The 19,164-nt window shown below is 36.9% G+C and overlaps 1 protein-coding gene across 4 annotated transcripts in view; it reads left to right on the top strand.

Moving 5' to 3' along the window:
• The window catches only part of INPP4A (inositol polyphosphate-4-phosphatase type I A), a 216,858-nt gene that overhangs the window by 140,061 nt on the left and 57,633 nt on the right, over positions 1-19,164 (top strand). For all 4 annotated transcript variants that reach the window (XM_074213740.1, XM_074213739.1, XM_074213737.1 and 1 more), the window contains exons 6-11: positions 844-962; positions 2,474-2,590; positions 3,583-3,662; positions 4,801-4,912; positions 6,393-6,483; positions 7,081-7,228. In XM_074213740.1, coding sequence (XP_074069841.1) covers positions 844-962; positions 2,474-2,590; positions 3,583-3,662; positions 4,801-4,912; positions 6,393-6,483; positions 7,081-7,228 — 667 coding nt within the window. The remainder of the gene's footprint in view (positions 1-843; positions 963-2,473; positions 2,591-3,582; positions 3,663-4,800; positions 4,913-6,392; positions 6,484-7,080; positions 7,229-19,164) is intronic.

Genomic DNA, 19,164 nt, shown 5'->3' with positions numbered 1-19,164 from the left:
CCACTAAGAAAGATAAATCTGCAAGCTCACCTTCCTACCCCCCTCATCTCAATGGTGAACAGTCTGCTGAACATTGGGCATATACATTTGTGTTGAACTTGTTTATAGATTAATCATTTTCTGGATGAAGGATTAGGACTAAAGGAAAAGGAAGGATACCATGAGATAGAAAGGAAAAACATAAGAGAAATTTTTTAAAAAGTGAATAGTGTTCAGATTCTATAAGGTGTTTTTCTTTTTGTTTTATTTTTCTTCATCTGGATGGGGATAGCATTGTCCATAACAGGTCTCCCAGAATAGTCCTAGCTCTCAGAACTGCTGAGAGGAACTGGCATATAATCATCTCACAATGTTATTAATGTGTACAATGTTCCCTTTGCTCGGCATCAGTTCCTATAATTCTTTCCATGCTTCTTTAGAGTATGACCATTCCTGGTTTCTTGTAGCACAATAACCATTCATATAGCACAACTTGTTTAGCCATTCCCCAATTGGTGGGCATCACCTCAATTTCCAATTCTTTGCCAGTACAGAAAGAGCTACTAACTGCATTCCTTTTAATCTTGGTTGCGTTGGTTTTATTTGTGTAAAACTTTTCAATTTAATCAAAATTATCCATTTTGCATTTTATAATTTTCTTCATGATCATAATTTTCCCCCCTTTCCATAGATCCAACCGATAAACTAAATGGATTATGCTATCATCTTTTTTGTCTAAATCCTGTGCCCATTTAGACCTTATCTTGGCATGGAGTTTTTGGTTTTTCCTTTTAAGAACAGAAAATTAGCTGGAGCATGATTCTGAAAGCTTAATTTAATTATTTTAAAATTTTTCATCGTCAGCTTGCAGTGAGCTGCATACTCCGTCGCTAGATCGCAAACCAAATAGTTTTGTAGCAGTGAGTGTAACGACACCTCCTCAGGCATTCTGGACAAAGCATGCACAGACAGAGATTATAGAGGTGAGTATAATTTCATGTCTTCTTATAGGAGAAAAACCTACAAATTAACCAATTGTAGTATTTCTGCTGTACTATATGGTCAATTTTTTAAAAATTGAGCATGATTGTTTCTGTGAACAGTGGTTATTTTTGCTTGTACTTCAGCCATTTCTGATGATAATCATTTATTTGCATGAAACTTGTTTTTGAAATGTGTTTTGGTACTATTGATTGATTCATTCCTTTAAACAATGTTCCTACAAGTCGTTAGTTTTTTTGAGTTGTAAGAATGAAATCAATTGGGCAGCTAGGTGGCACAATGGATAGAGCACTGGCCCTGGAGTCAGGAGTACCTGAGTTTGAATTCGGCCTCAGACACTTAATAATTACTTAGCTGTGTCATCTTGGGCAATCCACTTAACCCCATTTGCCTTGCAAAAAAAAAACCCTAAAAAAAAGAATGAAATCAATCTTGTCCCTTCTTGTTGATGAGTATGTCTGAAGAGTTGTTTTTATTTCTCTGCTCATCATTCAAGTTCATCAATCCAATTAGAGCAGGACATTCTATACTATGTTGCACCTCCTTCTCATTGGAGGATTTTTTTAATCCACAGTTTCTTATTAAGTAATTCATGGTACCTTTATTAAGTTAAAGTGAAATATATACATATATATGTATATGTATATGTATATACATATGTACATATGTATGTTTATGTATATTTGTTGCGGAACAGGGCAGTGCAAATTTTATGATACCCTTGGTAATAGATATATGACAGGTGTGCTATTCAGCAAGATTTTAGAAATTGCTGGATCTTGAAATTTAAGAGTTCTATTTTTCTTTTGGGGGGGATATTTTGAGTTCCTCAAACAGTGTACATAGCTCCTTGCAAAGGTGTTGACATTAGTGATGACTCCTAGCAGTATTTTCAAAGTAACACATATATTTCTTTTCTCTGCACCCCACAAACTTGGACCTTAGCCAGATATTCATTGTCTTTCAGGTTTTCCAATTGTAAAGAAGAAGATATCAGTGATAAAAATTCTAATAAATTCCAAAAATAAATGCAGAAACTTTAGAACTCAGAGTTGGCTAAACTCCCCAAACTTTTACAGAAATAGTAAACATCTTTAATAGCTCATTTTTTTCCTTGTCTAGACTGTTTATATTGTACAAGATCTTAAACCTACAAGTTTTTATTACATGAAAAGGATTAGGTTGTAAGGCATCCAACCTCCTCATAACCTTAGCAAAAATAACCTTGTTGGGTGGAAAAGTTTTATAATTGTAAGAAGACTCTTCATGACCTTGATTATAGTGTTAGAAATGTCTTGTGCAATGGTAACAGATTGTGGAATTTAAATGTATAAGGGTCACTGGAGATATCTCTGCGCATTCAAATGTTAGTTTGTTGTCATTATAACTACTAAGAATATTTCTTTTCCTCAACCTTAGAATTTCATTCTGAATTTTTAAAAAATGTATCCACTATTCTTTTATGAACTAACATTCTCTTTTTTTGTTCTAGGGAACTAACAATCCTATATTTCTAAGCAGTATCGCCTTCTTTCAAGACTCTCTTATCAATCAGATGACACAAATCAAACTCTCTGTTTATGATGTAAAAGATAGATCTCAGGGAACAGTTAAGTAATTTTTTTTTTATTTTGTAAAATCACTTTCCTTTTCAGTAACATGATGACATAAGTGAGGTAATAGTATTTGGCTTCTGTTTTAAACCCTAGGTTATCCAGTATCTAATGTTAGCAAAACATTTCAAAGATATCACTGTGATTTAAGAGAACTCATTGTATGTTTCACCTTAGTCCTCTTTGACTAGTAAAAAACAAAGGGTAACAATAAAACTATTGTAATAATTTCTTATTATGCTTTCTCTATTCCTGCCAACCTTACTCCCTCCTTCATGACAAATTAAAACAAGCAAAAAGGACTTCTACTTTGTCTAAAAATATATGCAACATTATGGTCTCCATAGTCTTCTACTTTGTCTAAAAGAATGCATTATATTTCACTCTCTGCTCTGATTATGACAATTAGATCATAGATTCAGAACTAGTAAAAACCATAAACATCATGTATGCCAACCTCCTTACTTTATAGATAAAGAAATTAAGACCTCAAAAGGTTGTGAATTAGTTTTAAGGAGTAAGTGGGAATGCTGAGATTTGAACCTAGAGCCTCTGAGTCGAAATTCTTTCTACTGTACAGTGTAATTTGTTTACTTGGAGCCCAGCTTCTCCTTAGTGTTCTTTTCATTTATCTTGTGTCCATTATTTTTAGTTTTCTGATTATTTTACTCTAATAGTTTATATAACTCTTCATTTCTGTGAGTTATTCGGAGTTGTCATTTCTTATTGCACAGTAATATTTCATTCCATTTATTCAACATGATTTGTTCAACTAATCAATGGGTACCTACTTTTTCCAGTTTTTTGATACTGTAAAAATATTTTGGTGTACAGTGGATCTTTCTGTCTTTGATCTTCTTAGGGTTTATGTCCAGTAATAAGATCCTTACCACACTTATTTTTCAATCCAAATTCTTCTGTTTGTCCTGCAGTCAGTATGTAAAAAAATCTCATATACTAACTCTGTCATTCTTTCTCCTCTACTCAGATGTATTTGCTGGGTTCAGGAACGTTCATAGTCAAAGATCTGCTCCAGGAGAAATATCATAGGTTGCATTTAACACTAAGGTTGGTATTTAGCTTTGTTCTTTTTGAAAAGGAAATAAAATTCTCTTTCATTTTTCATCTTGTAGTCTCAATATTACTTCTGGTTAGAGTGAGTTTCTGATTGATTTGTGATATGTAGAACAAGAGAACATTTAGACCTGCTATGGAAACAAGATGCCATAGATACATTAAAGTCAATTGTCTACCTCACAGAGGTCCAACTCAGAAGCATTCTATTGGTGGAGCTGTCTTAGTGGGAATAGATTCACTTTTCTGAGTCCATTAGGGAAATTACCATGTCACACCCTTAGAAAAGGTATAATGCCCTTTTTTTCTTTTTTTGTTGAGAATGAGTCTTGCAACTTAAAGGCATCAATGCACTTCTCAGAAGATTCCCATTTCCTATCTCTTCACAATTAGAACCAGACCTATGATTACTGTTTTATAAGGTCAAATTCGAATGGATTCATTCTGGAACTTGGCTGCAGAGAGTAATATAGTGTTTTCCTCCTTGGTATCTGGCCTAGAACACCAAGCCTTGCTTATGTTCCAACAGCTGATTGTGTCTGCAGGAGAAAAGGTGTGGAGTCATCATTACACCATATTTCCCCTTGCATTTTAAATCTTTCCCTTAGGAGGTGTGTCATCTCAACAACAGATTGCACTGTGAAGCAGTGGCCCTCCCCATTCCCCAAGCCTATAACGTGAGATGACTTCCAAATCCTTTATGTCCTTAGAACTTCCTTGAATATTTGGGTGAAGAATGGGATGGGAAGTCAAGTCATTCCCCCCAAATTCTTTCTGAGTTCATTCTAGTTTCCTATCTAGGGAAATTCCTAAGAGATACTAGTTTAGACCACACTCTGTCTCTCACTTGTTTCCTAGAACTAATTAGAGCTGGGGTTTGGGGAAAGGAGGTTGAAGAGAGAGGGAAGGAGAAACAAAAAAGGGGTCTAAGGCTTGACTAAAGCAATTAATCAGGTTCAACCAGTCCTGGGTTATAATAGATCCCTAATATTCCAGGAAATTCTCTAGGGACTATAATTGGGAATCTGTGACTTTTAGTGAGTTGGAACTTGTCACATATAACATACTTGTTTGGCATGACATAATAAAATAGGAGAAGCAAATTCACATTTTGTCACATTCTTTGTCACAGGTCTGCTGAAAATGATCGTGTAGGTAACATTACTGTAATAGGATGGCAAATGGAAGAGAAATCAGACCAGAGGCCCCCTGTAACGAGGTCACCTGATACCGTTAATGGGAGGGTGAGTATGTCCCTTTTTGAGCTACCAAAGTAGGAAGTGGAAGAAAAGAGTAATTTTCATTGATTGTTAGCTTTATGTCGTGAGAGCCACTTCACTTTCAACCCCTAAACAACCTATATTTTCCATGGAGACCTAGAATGGTTCTCAGATTACAACTGTTTGGGGTTTCTATTTCATTGACTTTGACCTTGCTTCTTAGACATTGAAGCTTTTAGTTAAGTTATACTAAAGAATGAGCCACCACCAGTGATGCATGTGTGGCACAGAGAGTTTCTGTACAAATTGAGGTCAGTAGTTACAAGTGTCTATATCTCTTGGAATTTGAATATTTATTGAACATGAATATTTATTGAAGGCTGGCTGTCTGCCAGAGGCTGAGCTAAATATTGCAAGTCTGCAAAAATTAGAGACCCTTAGGTGGTTGGCAGAATATTATATGAAGTTTTTGCTTGGAAAGCAGTTGATAAAGTAAGGCTGGCATGAGATCAATCTTAAGCTAAACCTTTTTGAAAGTATTACAAGGAAACAACAAACAAAAAAATAGAACAGATTTAATCCATTCTCATTCACTATGACAATGGGATCAATACATTTGAACCCTTTCATCTCAGACCCTTATGAAGAAGTCACAGTGGCATTTAGAAAGTCAAAATTCAGAAGTTTCTGGGTTTGAGAAAATATGAACTGAAGAAATATTCACTGGAGATGACACCATTTTAAAGGCACTTGGGAATAAGTTTTTCACAGTATCTCAAAGACAAAACTCCAGTGGAAGGGATAGTATCATAGATAATGTTTTACTAATATAAGACCTGCAAGAAGACAACTACTGATCTACTCATTGGTTTTCTCATCTCTACAAAATGATTATGAGTTTATGTGTGTGTAAAGGAAATCTTTGATCAGAACATCGTAAGTAGCAAATAGGCTTTTGCAGACAATTTTCTATGGTTCCCATATAGACGTAGTCACACAATCATCTGAGAGCTAGAAAATATCTCAGAGATCATAGAATCATAGATTAAATGTCTTGGAAAAGATTTAGAAGTCATCTAGTTCAGCCTCTCATTTTACCGATGAAAGAAACTGAGGTCTTCAGAGTTGTAATAATCTGCCCAGTCATACAACTAATAAGTAGCAGAACAGGTGGATTGAAGGAAAGAGAAATTAAATTCAACCCTTAATCCAAAGATTGCTTCAGCCCTTGACTATTTTAACAGTTCTCATAGAGATTGTTAACACATAGTCCCTGCTCTGTGTTGATTCTCTAATTATGTGCTTCTCATGTTTGTGTTCCAAGTATTCTAAGTGCTGAATTAATTTACCTTGTGACTCAGTAAATTTATTGTACAGATTGAGCATTGATTTCAAGAGAGATGCTCAATGTTTATACAGGATTTCTAGGTCATTCATTAGGTGGTGATGAGTTGCTGCTAGATTTCACAGCCTCTTTGGATATTTCCCACATGTGTCCCTTTAGACTGTTCTACCAGTGGATGAAAGCTTGACAGAGTCATTAGGAATCCGATCCAAATATGCTTCCTTGCGGAAAGATTCATTACTGAAATCAGGTAAGTGGATCTCTAACTGGACATTGATGCCTTGCTTATAAGCCTGACCATGTGGACATAGACTTAGAGAGAAAATGAGTATTGACTTACGGTTATTAGAGTAGTCTGAGTTGATTTCACTTGTCTCCTTTGTAAGCATAACTGCTTTTGCCAGATGTTCATTTTATTAGTCATACATTGAACTGCAAACATATTGCAGACTATTTGCTTCTCTTTGATTTCATGCCTTCATGTGCCTTACTTTTGATAGCAGCAACATTGCTTTTTCTCTCCTTTTATTCCCCCCCCCTCCCCCCAGCTGCATCAGTTAGTTTAGACAAGTCATCACTTTGCTTTTCATGTAGCATTTGGAAAAGTGTATTTGGAATCAATCCTGTGTCAATTTTTTTCCTTAGAAATGTTGCATTGCACTTGGGTGGTGTGTGTGTGTGTGTGTGTGTGTGTGTGTGTGTGTGTGTGTGTGTTGCACTTGGGTGGGGTTGATGTTGGTTGGTCCTGAAAAAAAAATGTTCAATCTGGCTGAGATAGAAGGAAGGAAAATTAGGGTGTCTGCCCTTCTTTCTGTTAACTCAATAGCCACGCTCCTTTGCATTTCAGTGTTTGGGGGTGCCATCTGTAGAATGTACAGGTTCCCTACAACTGAGGGGAATCACCTAAGGATCTTGGAGCAGATGGCTGAAAGTGTCCTTTCTTTACACGTTCCTAGACAGTTTGTAAAACTCCTTCTAGAAGAAGATGCAGCAAGGTAAGACAAGTTTGCTTTCTTGCTCCTATAAGGAATGAGTTAGACTAGCAATGCATAGCATTTCATAAAACTAGATGGAATTTGAGAAGTCACTATGCTTTCCAGTATTTGGTAGCCATTCATTTGTCAAAGTTCTTCCTTGTAATTTGCTTGAATTTATCATTTCCCCATTTGAATATTTCCTCCCTTGTTTATTTAATATTTCATACTTATTTGAGATGAAGAATAGTCGATTGTCAATCATTCTGTGATTGTCCCTTAACCATTCACCTAGTATAAATATTTGTGTTCGTGTTGACAACAAGAAAAACTTGACTTTGATTTATCATCTGTCCTCATTTTCTGTTGTTGTCATAGTAACAAAGAATGTGAGAACTGAAAGGAACCTTAGAATCCTCAAGACCAGGTTCTTTACCTTTTTTATGTCACAGACATGTTTTTCATTCTAGTGGACAACTTTGAACTCATTCCCAGAATTATATTTTTAAGTACATAAAATCCAGAACATAGAATTAAAAAGGAGAAATTATATAGATTGTCTCAAAAGTCCTAGGGCAGTCTTAAGCTGCTTAAAAAAATAAAATATAAAATGGCACTAAAAATTTTGGGATACACTGTATTGAAGTAGTTATAAAAAATTTAAAAACTAAAAAATGGAATTTTCATGGTTAAGAACCTTCACCCTAGGGGTGGCTAGGTGGTGCAGTGGATAGAGCACCAGCCTCAGGAGTACCTGAGTTCAAATCCTGCTTCAGACACTTAATAATTACCTACCTGTGTGGCCTTGGGCAAGCCACTTAACACCATTGCCTAACAAAAACTTAAAAAAAGAAAGCCTCCACCCTAGAGCTTACAAACAGAAGGCTAGAAAAGTGAGGATGGCATCAGTTTGTGAAGAATCTTGGGTACTAGACAGAGGAATTTGAACTTTAACTATTGGACCATAGGAAACCTGAGTTTTTAAAAATAATAATAGTTCATGTATTACTTACTTCACTGTAATGTTTTAATGCTAAAATAAGATAATAAATACAAAAAATGTCTTGAAATTCTAAAAGTTTTTACAAATGTTTTAAGGAGATGACCACACTACTGATAATGATTTGTTCCTTTGGTCATATTTGCAAGAGAACTAGAGGCCTTTGTGGGTATAAAGTTTTCTCATGAAGAAGAGGGAAAGCTGTAGGAACTCTGACTGATTTTTACCTATGCAGTATTCATCTTCTCAGTGACTAGTTTTGATCATAACATTATTACATAAGAGCATGTGACATATTTTGTCAATTCCTTATTAACTTTCATAGAGTAAAATTATTACTGAACATCCTTTTTTTTTCTATTCTTTGGACAAGGTAGACCCTCTAGCTAGAGAGGCTGCCCATTGCCTCTTAGTTGCTGTAGTGCTCCACAAGGCAAGAAATAAATCTTAGTTTGTGCTTTCTTTCTAAGGATTGGTGTATAGGTTGGATCTGAGTGGTAAGACATGATTTCTCAAAGTAGTAAGTGAAAAACTGAGATCACATCCTCTCAGATACTTCATATTAGTCTTTTTGAAAAAAACTATTCCTTTTTACAATACTATTAATCTGTTTTTTGAAGGGAGTTTGAAAACTTTGCTGAAAGCTATAGGAATAATTATAATAGAAGGGAAAACCCATATAGGAAGGAAGCTCTGCTTTTTTTTTTAATTTATTTTTTCTTATTTTATACAAATTTTTTTATACATTACTAAAATATTCTTGTTTAAGAGTAAACAAAATACCCCCTCCCCCCAAAAAATATAGACCCTCATGAGCAATAAAGTAAAGGGGTGAAAAAAATTAAAATTAAAAAAATAATTGTAGGTATGGCCAGATAGTGCAGTGGACAGAGCACCGGCCCTGGAGCCAGGAGCACCCGAGCCCAAATCCAGCCCCAGACACCCAACAATCATCCAGCTGTGCAGCCCCAGGCAAGGTACCCAGCCCCATTTGCCCTGCAATCCCCCCCCAAAAAAATAATAATAATAATAAATGTGCTTCAGTCTGTGTTCCACCACTAGCAGCTCTGTCATGGGTGGATCACATTCTTTATAAGTCCATCACAAAAGCTACTTCCATATTTTTTCCACCACTGCCATTGCTGATCTCAACTCCCTCCATTCATACTTCTCCACTACCATGTACTATATTTTCTCTCTCCTTTCACTCTGTCTCTGCTGTAGGGTAACTGAGTGGCGCAGCAGACAGATCCCTAGTCCTGGGGCCAAGAGGCCCCGAGCCTCCGAGCCCCCCACCACCCCTTAGGTCCAGCATCAGCCTGGCCCTATGGTCCCGGACAGGCCATCTAATACCAACCCCTTGCAAGAAGTAAAAAAGGAAATGTGTTATAACTGACCACTCTCCCCCCATGGTCCATCCTCTCCTCTATCACTCACATTTCCCCCTTCTCCCATCCCCCTTCTCTCCTTCTTACTCCAGATGTCTATACCCCAATGAGTATATATGCTGTTTCCTCTCCTAGCCACCTCTGATGAGAGCAAAGATTCCCTCATTCCCCCTTGCCTTCCCCCTTCCATATCATTGCAGTAGCTCATTGTAATAAAGAAAAATCTTATATGAAATATCTTAGCCTATTCTTCCTCTCCTTTTTCTTTCTCCCATTTCATTTCCCTTTTATCTATTGACTCCATTTTTACACCACAATATATCTTAAAATTCAGTTTTCTCCTGTGCTTTATCTATAAAACCTCCTTCTACCTGCTCTATTAAATGAGAAGGCTCCTATGAGTATTATCAGGATCATTTTTCTATACAGGAATACATGTAGTTCATCATCATTAAGTCCCTCATATTTTCACCTTCTCCACTCTCTATGCTTCACCTGAGTCCTGTAGTTGAAGATAAACTTTATGTTCAGCTCTGGCCATTCAACATAGGATCATTTGAAATTTCCCTGGTTCATTGAAAGTCCATCTTTTTCCCTGGAAGAGGACATCCAGTTTTGCTAGGTAGTTGATTCGTGGTTGCATTCTGAGCTCTTTTGCCTTCTGGAATATTATATTCCAAGCCCTGCGAGCTTTTAATGTAGTTGCTGCTAAATCCTGTGTGATCCTGACTGCAGCTCCACAATATTTGAATTGTGTCCTTCTGGCTGCTTATAATATTTTCTCTTTGACTTGGGAGTTCTGGAAGTTGGCTATAATATTCCTGGGGGGTGTTTTTTTTGGATCTCTTTCTCAGGGAGATTGGTGGATTCTCTCCATTTCTATTTTGCCCTCTGCTTCTAGGATATCAGGGCAATTTTCCTGTAGTAATTCTTTGAAAATGATGTCACGGCACTTTTCCTGATAATGACTTTCAAGTATTCCAATAATTTTTAGATTATCTTTCCTAAATCTGTTTTCCATATCAGTTGTTTTTTCAATGACATGTTTCACATTTTCTTCTAATTTTTCATTCTTTTGGTTTTGAAGTATTGTGTCCTAATTTCTCATAAAATCAGCAGCCTCCCTCAGTTCCATTCTACATCTGAAGGATTTGTTTTCCTGGTATTTGGATAACATGTTTTTGTTTCATGGAATAAACAAGCAAACCAAGAAGCTGGAAATACAATTTTATTTATTCAATTTAGAGTACTATCAACTGGAACTCTTGAGACTTCAGAATGCCTTAGTTTGGTATTTCAAAAACTAATTTTGTGGAGCTGGTTGCAATTCAACCAAGCTCTCCTAACAACTTTTAAAAAAATACCTCAAATAAAATTTTGGAGGGGCAAAGCCAACACAAGGCCAGAGTGAGACATTCTTCCAATCTAAGATGACTTAGGAGGTCAGCCAGAGAGTCTGTGACTCTGGACCCAGGGCTGGCCAGGACTGCTCTCAGTGGAGCAGTACTAGCATTGGGCCTTAGGGGCAGCAGCTCTTGAACAGTTGGTCAGCAAAAAATTACAGGAATTCTCTTCTGGCACTAAATGCTACTAGTGCTGAGTGGAAACTCTTCTGCCCAGGCACAATCTGGACCATGGTTCTCAGGAGAGAAGAGCACTTGGGCTGCAGGAGACCAGGGGTGCTTCCTGGGTAAGGATCCAAATGTCAACCAGAAGAGCCATGATCACCCCTATTCTTGGATAACAGGACCTTGGAAGTACGAAAAATTTTCAGAACCCAGCAACTCAAAAAACCCTGACACTTGAGACAGTGCCCCTTCACTCTTAGGGTAAGAAGCACCTGACTTTAACATAAAGTTCAAAGTCAAGAAATAGAAATTCAAGAAATTTTTTTAAAATGAATAAATAAAAAAAGAACTTAACCATTAACAAGTTGCTGCATTGGCAGGGATAAACTCAGGAGAAGATAACAAAGTGAAAAAAGCTGCAATCAAAGCCTCAAAAAAACCCTGCTAATTGGACCCAAGAAATAAGAAGAAAAAAGACAAAGACAAAAAGTTAAGAAATATTTCTTTGAGTTAAAGAAATAGATCAGTGATAGAGGAAAAATTGGAAAAAGAAATGAGAGTGATGTAAGAAAATTATGAAAAAGAAAATTAGCAACTTGATAAGAAACATAAAAAATACTGAAGAAAATGTCATCTTAAAAGTAGAATTGGCAACTTCTCTTTTAACTTTAACTTTAACCACAGACAAAAAGATTCTGTGTGTGTCTGAAAATATTTGTATCTATAAGTTTTGTGGTAGCAAAATATTAGAAACAAAAGTACTCATCAGGTGGGAAATGACTGAATAGCTCATTAGTATAAGAATGTGATGGGATATTATTCTACCATAAATATAGTGAAGATGAAGAATTCAGTGAAACTTGGGAAGATTAATATGTTTCGGTTAGATTTGCTTAGGTCTGAGAAAAGCACCTCCTTAAGCTCTCCAGCTATTATAATTTCGCTTTTTCTTTCTGTAAATAAAATTTTCCCTTAAGTATTATTTTTAAATTGTTAATATTATTAAATTTTTAAGGTATTATTAAATATTAGTATTTCTCCTAAGTATTATTCAGTGTGGATATATTAAGTACTAGTATTAACACATTAACTCTTGTGCCATTAAGCATAATGTCATTTCCCCTCTGTATGTCTTTTAAGCAAGTCTGTTTTTACTTTTGCTTGGTCTGAGATCATGATTCTTACCCCTACTTTTTTGAATTCACAGAAAGTATGGTAGCTTTTGCTCCACTCCTCATTTTTGATTATGTGTTAAAAGTTTCTATTTCAAAGTATGTATTTTATTTTAATTTATTTATTTAAGACAATGGGGATAAGTGACTTGCCCAAGATCACATGGCTGGACAATTATTGTCTAAGGATGGATTTGAATTCAGGTCCTTCTGACTTCAGGGTTGGTGTTCTATCCATTGTGTCACCTAGATACCCCTCAAATGTGTTCCTTTTAACATCATAGGTTATTCTATTTCGTATTCTAATCCATTTTGCTGTCCTCCATGGTCAAAGTTAAAGTTGTTATTTCTCTCCATTTTATCTTTTTGTACATTTCCCCCTCATTTCCTTCCATTCTTGTCTTTATATTCAAGAAGACTTTTTGAGAAACACATACAATACTAGTAAAACCTAAATTTTATGCAATCCCCTTCTATTTTACTCTTCTTCTGTTTCATTCAATTCCCAGTTGAGTTCCTAGAAACCTTTTTCCCCCCATTTTATTACCTCCTCACTGCGACCTCTTCATATTCCACCTTTCAAAGATGGAATTGAATTTGCTTGTTACTCATCCCTCCTGAATGTAGATTCATACTATTCATAATTCATTCATTCATTCATACATACTCCTAATCCTCATTTCATTTTCTCTGTCTTCTCCTGATTCCTGGTTGATTGTAATCTAACTCTGTGAGTGTGTGAATGTGTGGGTATGTATGTGGGAGTGGGTATGGGTGGGTGGTATGTTCACTTTCCTTTACTTCGTTCAGATAAACATGAGGTCATATTGCATCCTTCTCCCCAACTCCCTCCTCCATATTTTTGCTTGGTTTTTCTAGGGTTTTTGCAAGGCAGTGGGGTTAAGTGGCTTGCCCAAGGCCACACAGCTAGGTAATCATTAATTGTTTGAGGCTGAATTTGAACTCAGGTACTCCCGACTACAGGGTCAGTGCTCTGTCCACTGTACCACTTAGCCACCCCCTTCCTCCATATTTTTATAGTCTTCTCTTGAACCTTAATAAAAAAAAACTTGTATGAATTGATTCTTGGGCAAGTGAACAGAACTAGGGGGGCCAATTTACACAATGATCACAGAGATGTAAAAGAAAATAATATTGAAAAGCAGTTGGAACTCTGATCAATGTAGTGATTTCAGAGAGCTGAATTTGAAGCATCTACTCTTAGAATGTAGTTAATTTGTTAGACCTGGACAGGGTGTCAATTTGTTTGGTCTAAAGTATGTTATTGTTTTTTATCACAAGGGAGAGTTCTTGGGTTGGGGGGTGATGAGGTGGAGTCACTGTAAACTAGCATGGATTTTTTAAAAAACAGTCACTAAGACTTCCACTTTAAATATGAGATCCTTGTCTAGGAACCAGATGTATGTACAACTAAGGGAAATGAATCATCATTACTCTTTATATTCTTGCTATAAATAAAATCAGAAAACAAAAGGAAATTATTGCTAAATGGAAGGTTGTATACAAAGACAAAAGTTGGACAATTCCTTCTCAAGGAATTCACATTCTAATGGAGAGGCAACATGTATGTAGATATGAATACATTTAATATATAAGAATGTAATATAGGATAGAAGGTAGTTAGGTTGAAAAGGTATTTTCTATCGGGAGAATCATGAAAGCTATCATAGAGAAGGTGGTACCCGAACTGAATTTTGAAGGAAGCTAGGGCTTCCAGAGGTGTGAAATCTAAGCTTGGGATCATCTAGTGCAAAGTAGTTGAGATGGGAGATGGAATATTATTTTGGGCAACACAGAAGGAAAATAAGTGTATTGTGTGGAGGGAAATAATGTAGAAAAGGGTTGGGGAGACCCAGGTTATAAAGACACTTAAATGAACTTTTGTTTAGTTCTAGAGATAATAGATATCAGAGCTTAACTGAATAGGAGGGTTGGCATAGTCAGACTTATACTTTAGCAGAAGCAGTTCCACAAGGTGAATTGGAGTGGTGAAAGATCTGAGGAAAGAAGACCAATAGAAGATTAAGGTAGAAGAAAGGTCACATCACAAGGTCGGTGGCTACAAGATTTACCAACTGATTAGATGTATAGGGTGAGGGACTAAAAAATTCAACTTGACACTGAGATTGGAAGGATTGCAGTTTCTTCAACAATGGTTTGGAGAAAAAGGTAACGAATTCAATTTTGATTCTTATCAAGTACCCTGTTAAAATATTCAAAAGGCAGTTAGTTGGTGATGAAGAACTGGGGCTTAAGAGACAATAGTAGAACTGGATATGTAGAACTAAGAGTCATCAGGTAATGATGGTAATTAAAAAAGAGAAGAGAGCACAGTACACAGACTTGGGTTATACCCATAGTAGTTTGGGTGATAAATGAGCAAAGATGTTTTCAACATAATTGTACAGCTAGGAAGACCATCAGGAAAGAGGAGTATCATGAAAATGCAAGAAGAGAGAATATCCAGAGGAGAATATAGTCAACAATGTCAGATGCTACAGAGAGCTCAAAATTATGTGTGACTTGAGGAAGCTATTGCATTTGGCAAATAAAAATTTTATTGATAACTTTGCAAAGGGTAGTTTTGGGTGAAGATGTAAGTTAGAAGTAAGAGTAATAGAGTTCTAGAAGAGATTTTGAAGTGAGAAAGGAGACACCAAGTAGAGCCAACTTTTTGAAGGAATTTGACAAATAAAGGAAGGATTGAGACATGGATTGAAAGCAAAAAGACCTGGTTGGATCAAATGATAAGGATGATGAGTTTGGGGCACCTTTTGTAGGCAGCAGGGAAGGAGCCAGTCGATTGGGGAAGGCTGGAGATTAGAGAGGAGAGACCATCTGGAGAAAATGGAAGAATTGCGTCTTAGTCCTCATCACATATTCTTCAGTGCAGTGACACGGGTATCCTGGCTGTTTGACAAATAGAACCCCCCACTTCTCAAGTCTAAGCATTTTCTCTGACTGTGGCACAAGCCTACCAACTCCCCTGGCTTCCTTAAAATCCATTTTGTAACTGTCCTCTGGCATAAGATAGTGCCTCCTGGGGGAATCAGTTAACTATTTCCCTTCTAATTTTAACTGCATTGATTTTGTTTGGGTAAAACCTTTTCTATTTTATGTTATCAAAATTGTCCATTTTATATTTTGCAATCTTCTCTATCTTTTGTCTGATGATTTATCTTTCCCTCTTCATAGTTGTAAAAGATTTCTTTGATATGACCTTTTATCCATTTTTTTATCCATTTTATCAGGGGTTTTTTTGCAAGGCAAATAGTGGCTTGCCCAAGGCCACACAGCTAGGTAATTATTAAGTGTCTGAGACCGGATTTGAACCCAGGTACTCCTGGCTCCAGGGCCGGTGCTTTATCCACTGTGCCATCTAGCCACCCCTTATCCATTTTTTTAATCCAGGATTTTTATCCATTTTGAGCCTATTGTGGTAGATAGTGTGAGATCTTGATCTAAACCTAATTTCTTCCCAGATGGCTTTTTAACTCACTCACTACTTCAAAAAAGGTGTTAGGAAAATGTATCCACCTCCAGGAAAAAAAGTGATGGAATTTGAATGTAGATTATTTTGCAAGGAAAAACATGTACAGTCTATATCAAATTGCTTGACTTCTCAAGGAAGAGGGGAGAGGAGGGTGGGAGAAAAAATATGGAACCCAAAATTTTAAAAAATTGAATCTTAGAAATTTTTGTTTACATATAATTAGAGTTTTGGGGGGGGGGTTGCAAGGCAAATGGGGTTAAGTGGTTTGCCCAAGGCCACAAGCTAGGTAATTATTAAGTGTCTGAGGATAGATTTGAACTGAGGTCCTCCTGACTCCAGGGCCGGGGCTCTATCCACTGTGCCACCTAGCAGCCCCTATAATTAGAGTTTTAAAAAAAGCTCTGGAGAGCACTGAGAAATGACAAATGCCAATGACATCATTAAAAAACTTGATGAATCCGACTATAACAGTTGGGAAGTGACTAGTTAGCAGTGTGGGAATCATGTTCATATTATCTCTTCAATCACATTGCCAATTTATTGGAACAAGGATCAAAATCAGTAACAAATTGGAAGAACAAAACTGAGGAGATGTAGCATACAATTGAGGGCTGTGTGTCTGAGAATATTAAGCTATATATTGAAACTAAAAATTAGGAAATGGACATCAGCACACATTAGCACAGACTATCAGCTTTCCCAAAGGCCATGTAAGAGATATAAATCACTTAGCAGAAGGAGATCAGAGGAACCTAGAAATCACCTCAGGCAACAAAAACCAACAAAGGGAAAGAAATTAAGCTAAGGCAGCCTTGATGTAGAATATAAATATACAATTTTTATAGAAAAGGATGATATATTATGAGTAATTGTGCCTCATAAAAGAGCACGAAGCAGCAAAGGATAAAGCAGATTTATTATTAGTTTGTCAAGACACCCAACAAAACAAAGGCATACCAGACTCAGTTAAAAATAAAACCAGGAGGATAAAAGAAATGAGAAATGGAAAAGATCTACTAAGATTTTTGTGACAAACTTTTCTCTTTTATTGAGCCACCATTTTGGATTTTTAATCATGGTCTCCAAGATGTAATAAGTAGGAAAAAATGGCATTTGAGACCACCAAGATGTAACTATGTTAGACAAGTAGCCCAAAAGGAAGTCCATGTTGGAGGAGACAGCTTTAAAGCCATTGAGAGATTCATACTCAGTATCACCCAAGAGCTCTGATCTCCCAAACCCCCCAAAAAACAGAAAAGGATGGCCCTAGCCAAAATTTAGTGGGGCAGAACCCAGAAAGACTGAGTGATACATTTTCCCAGTCAAAGATAACTTAGAAGTTGTGTAGGAAAGGTGTGCTTCACCAGGACCGGGGGTTGGGAAGAAAAAAAAGCCACTGCCCAGCCCAGCACAGCCCAGAGATCACCTGTAACAGTGAGAGAACTCTACTGCACCTGGGTGAGGGGTGGAGTGAGGAGCACAGCGGCAGAACCTGCAGCAAATCAGGAGAAAGCAGCCTGCAACCCCAGAGATAGTAAGGGAATTCTGCAGAGATTTCTCTGCTCTCCAAGGGGGTAGGACTCTGCTGTTTGCCTGCACTCACATACTGCAGTTTGGGCTTCCATACTAAATAACCAAGCTGGATCTCTCCCTATAGCCCCAGGGCAGAGGGTAGTGCTATGTTCATCTACCTATCAAAGCATAGGCTAGAGAGCATAAGACCTTGGAGGAATAAAGGTCCCAGTGGGTGCCCCCAAAAAGAAAAATCAACCCCAAAGCCTAGGAAGTGCTGTAAATTAGTCTTGGGCTGAGGAAATGAGTAAACAACAGAAAAGGAATCTGGCCATAGAGAATTACTTTAGTCCCACAGAAGATCAAAATATATACTCAGATGACAACAAAATTGAACCTGTTGTATCCAAAACCTCCAAGAGATATAGAAAATGGGCTCAGACTATGGATGAGCTCAAAAAAAAAAGATTTGAAAAAGCAATTAAGGGAGGTGGAAGAAAAATTAGAAGAAATGAGAGTGATGCAGAAAAATCATCAGAAAAAAAAATTTCACCAAATCAAAAGCTTGGTGAAAGATATACAAAAAAATACTGAAGAAAATAATATGTTAAAAACCAGTTTAGGCCTAATGGAAAAAAACAAACAAAAGGCAAATGAGGAAAAGAATGCCTTAAAAAGCAGAATTGGCTAGCTGGAAAAGGAGATAAAAAAGCTCTCTGAAGAAAATAACTCCTTCAAATGCAAAATGGAACTAAGGGAAGCTGATGACTTTGCAAGAAATCAGGAAGAAATAAAACTCTTCCAGTAAAGCCAAAAATTAGAAGAAAATCTGAAATATCTCATTGGAAAAACAACCAACCTCAAAAACAGATTCAGAAAAAATAATTTTAAAATTATTGGACTATCTGAAAGCCACAACCAGGAGAAGAGCTTACACTTCATTTTTCAAAAAATAATACAGCAAAATTGCCCTGAGATCCTTGAAACTGAGGGTAAAATAGAAATCAAGAGAATTCACTGGTCACCCCCTGAAAGGGATCCCAAAAGAAAAACTTCCAAGAATATTATAGCCAAATTCCAAAACTTCCAAATCAAAAAGAAAATTCTAAAAGCTACCAGAAAGAGACAATTCAACTACTGAGGTGCCATAATCAGGATTACACAGGATCTGGCAGCATCTACATTAAGGGCTCATAGGGATTGGAACATGATATTCTGGAAAGTAAAAGATCTTGGTTTACAACCAAGAATCAACTACCCAGCAAAAATTTTCCCCTCTTTCAGGGGAAAATAGGGACTTCCAATGAAACAGGGGACTTTCAAACTTTCCTATCGAGATGACCAGAGCTGAACAAAATGTTTGATCTCCAAGTACAGGACTCTGGTGAACCATAGAGGGAATGGAAGAGAAGGACTAACTGAGGAACTTGATGATGTTGAACTGTTTGTATTCCTGCAATGGGAAGAAGATATTGATAACTCATATGTACTTTCTCATTTATTTTTTTTTTTTTTAGTTTTTTTGCAAGGCAAATGGGATTAAGTGGCTTGCCCAAGGCCACACGGCTAGGCAATCACTAAGTGTCTGAGATCGGATTTGAACCCAGGTACTCCTGACTCCAGGGCCGGTGCTTTATCCACTACGCCACCTAGCCGCCCCGAACTTTCTCATTTATAAGAGCTGTTAGAAGGAGCATATATAGGAAGCACATAGGAAGGAGTGGAATATAATGGTATGATGTGGTAAAGAGATGGAATCAATGGGCAATGGGGGAAAGTACTGGGAGGGAGGAAAAGGAGATG

This window comes from Macrotis lagotis, chromosome 1, assembly GCF_037893015.1.
Source record: "Macrotis lagotis isolate mMagLag1 chromosome 1, bilby.v1.9.chrom.fasta, whole genome shotgun sequence".
Lineage (NCBI taxonomy): Eukaryota > Metazoa > Chordata > Mammalia > Peramelemorphia > Peramelidae > Macrotis > Macrotis lagotis.
Note: the sequence above shows the minus strand (reverse complement) of the source record. Positions and strands in the feature narration are given on the sequence as shown.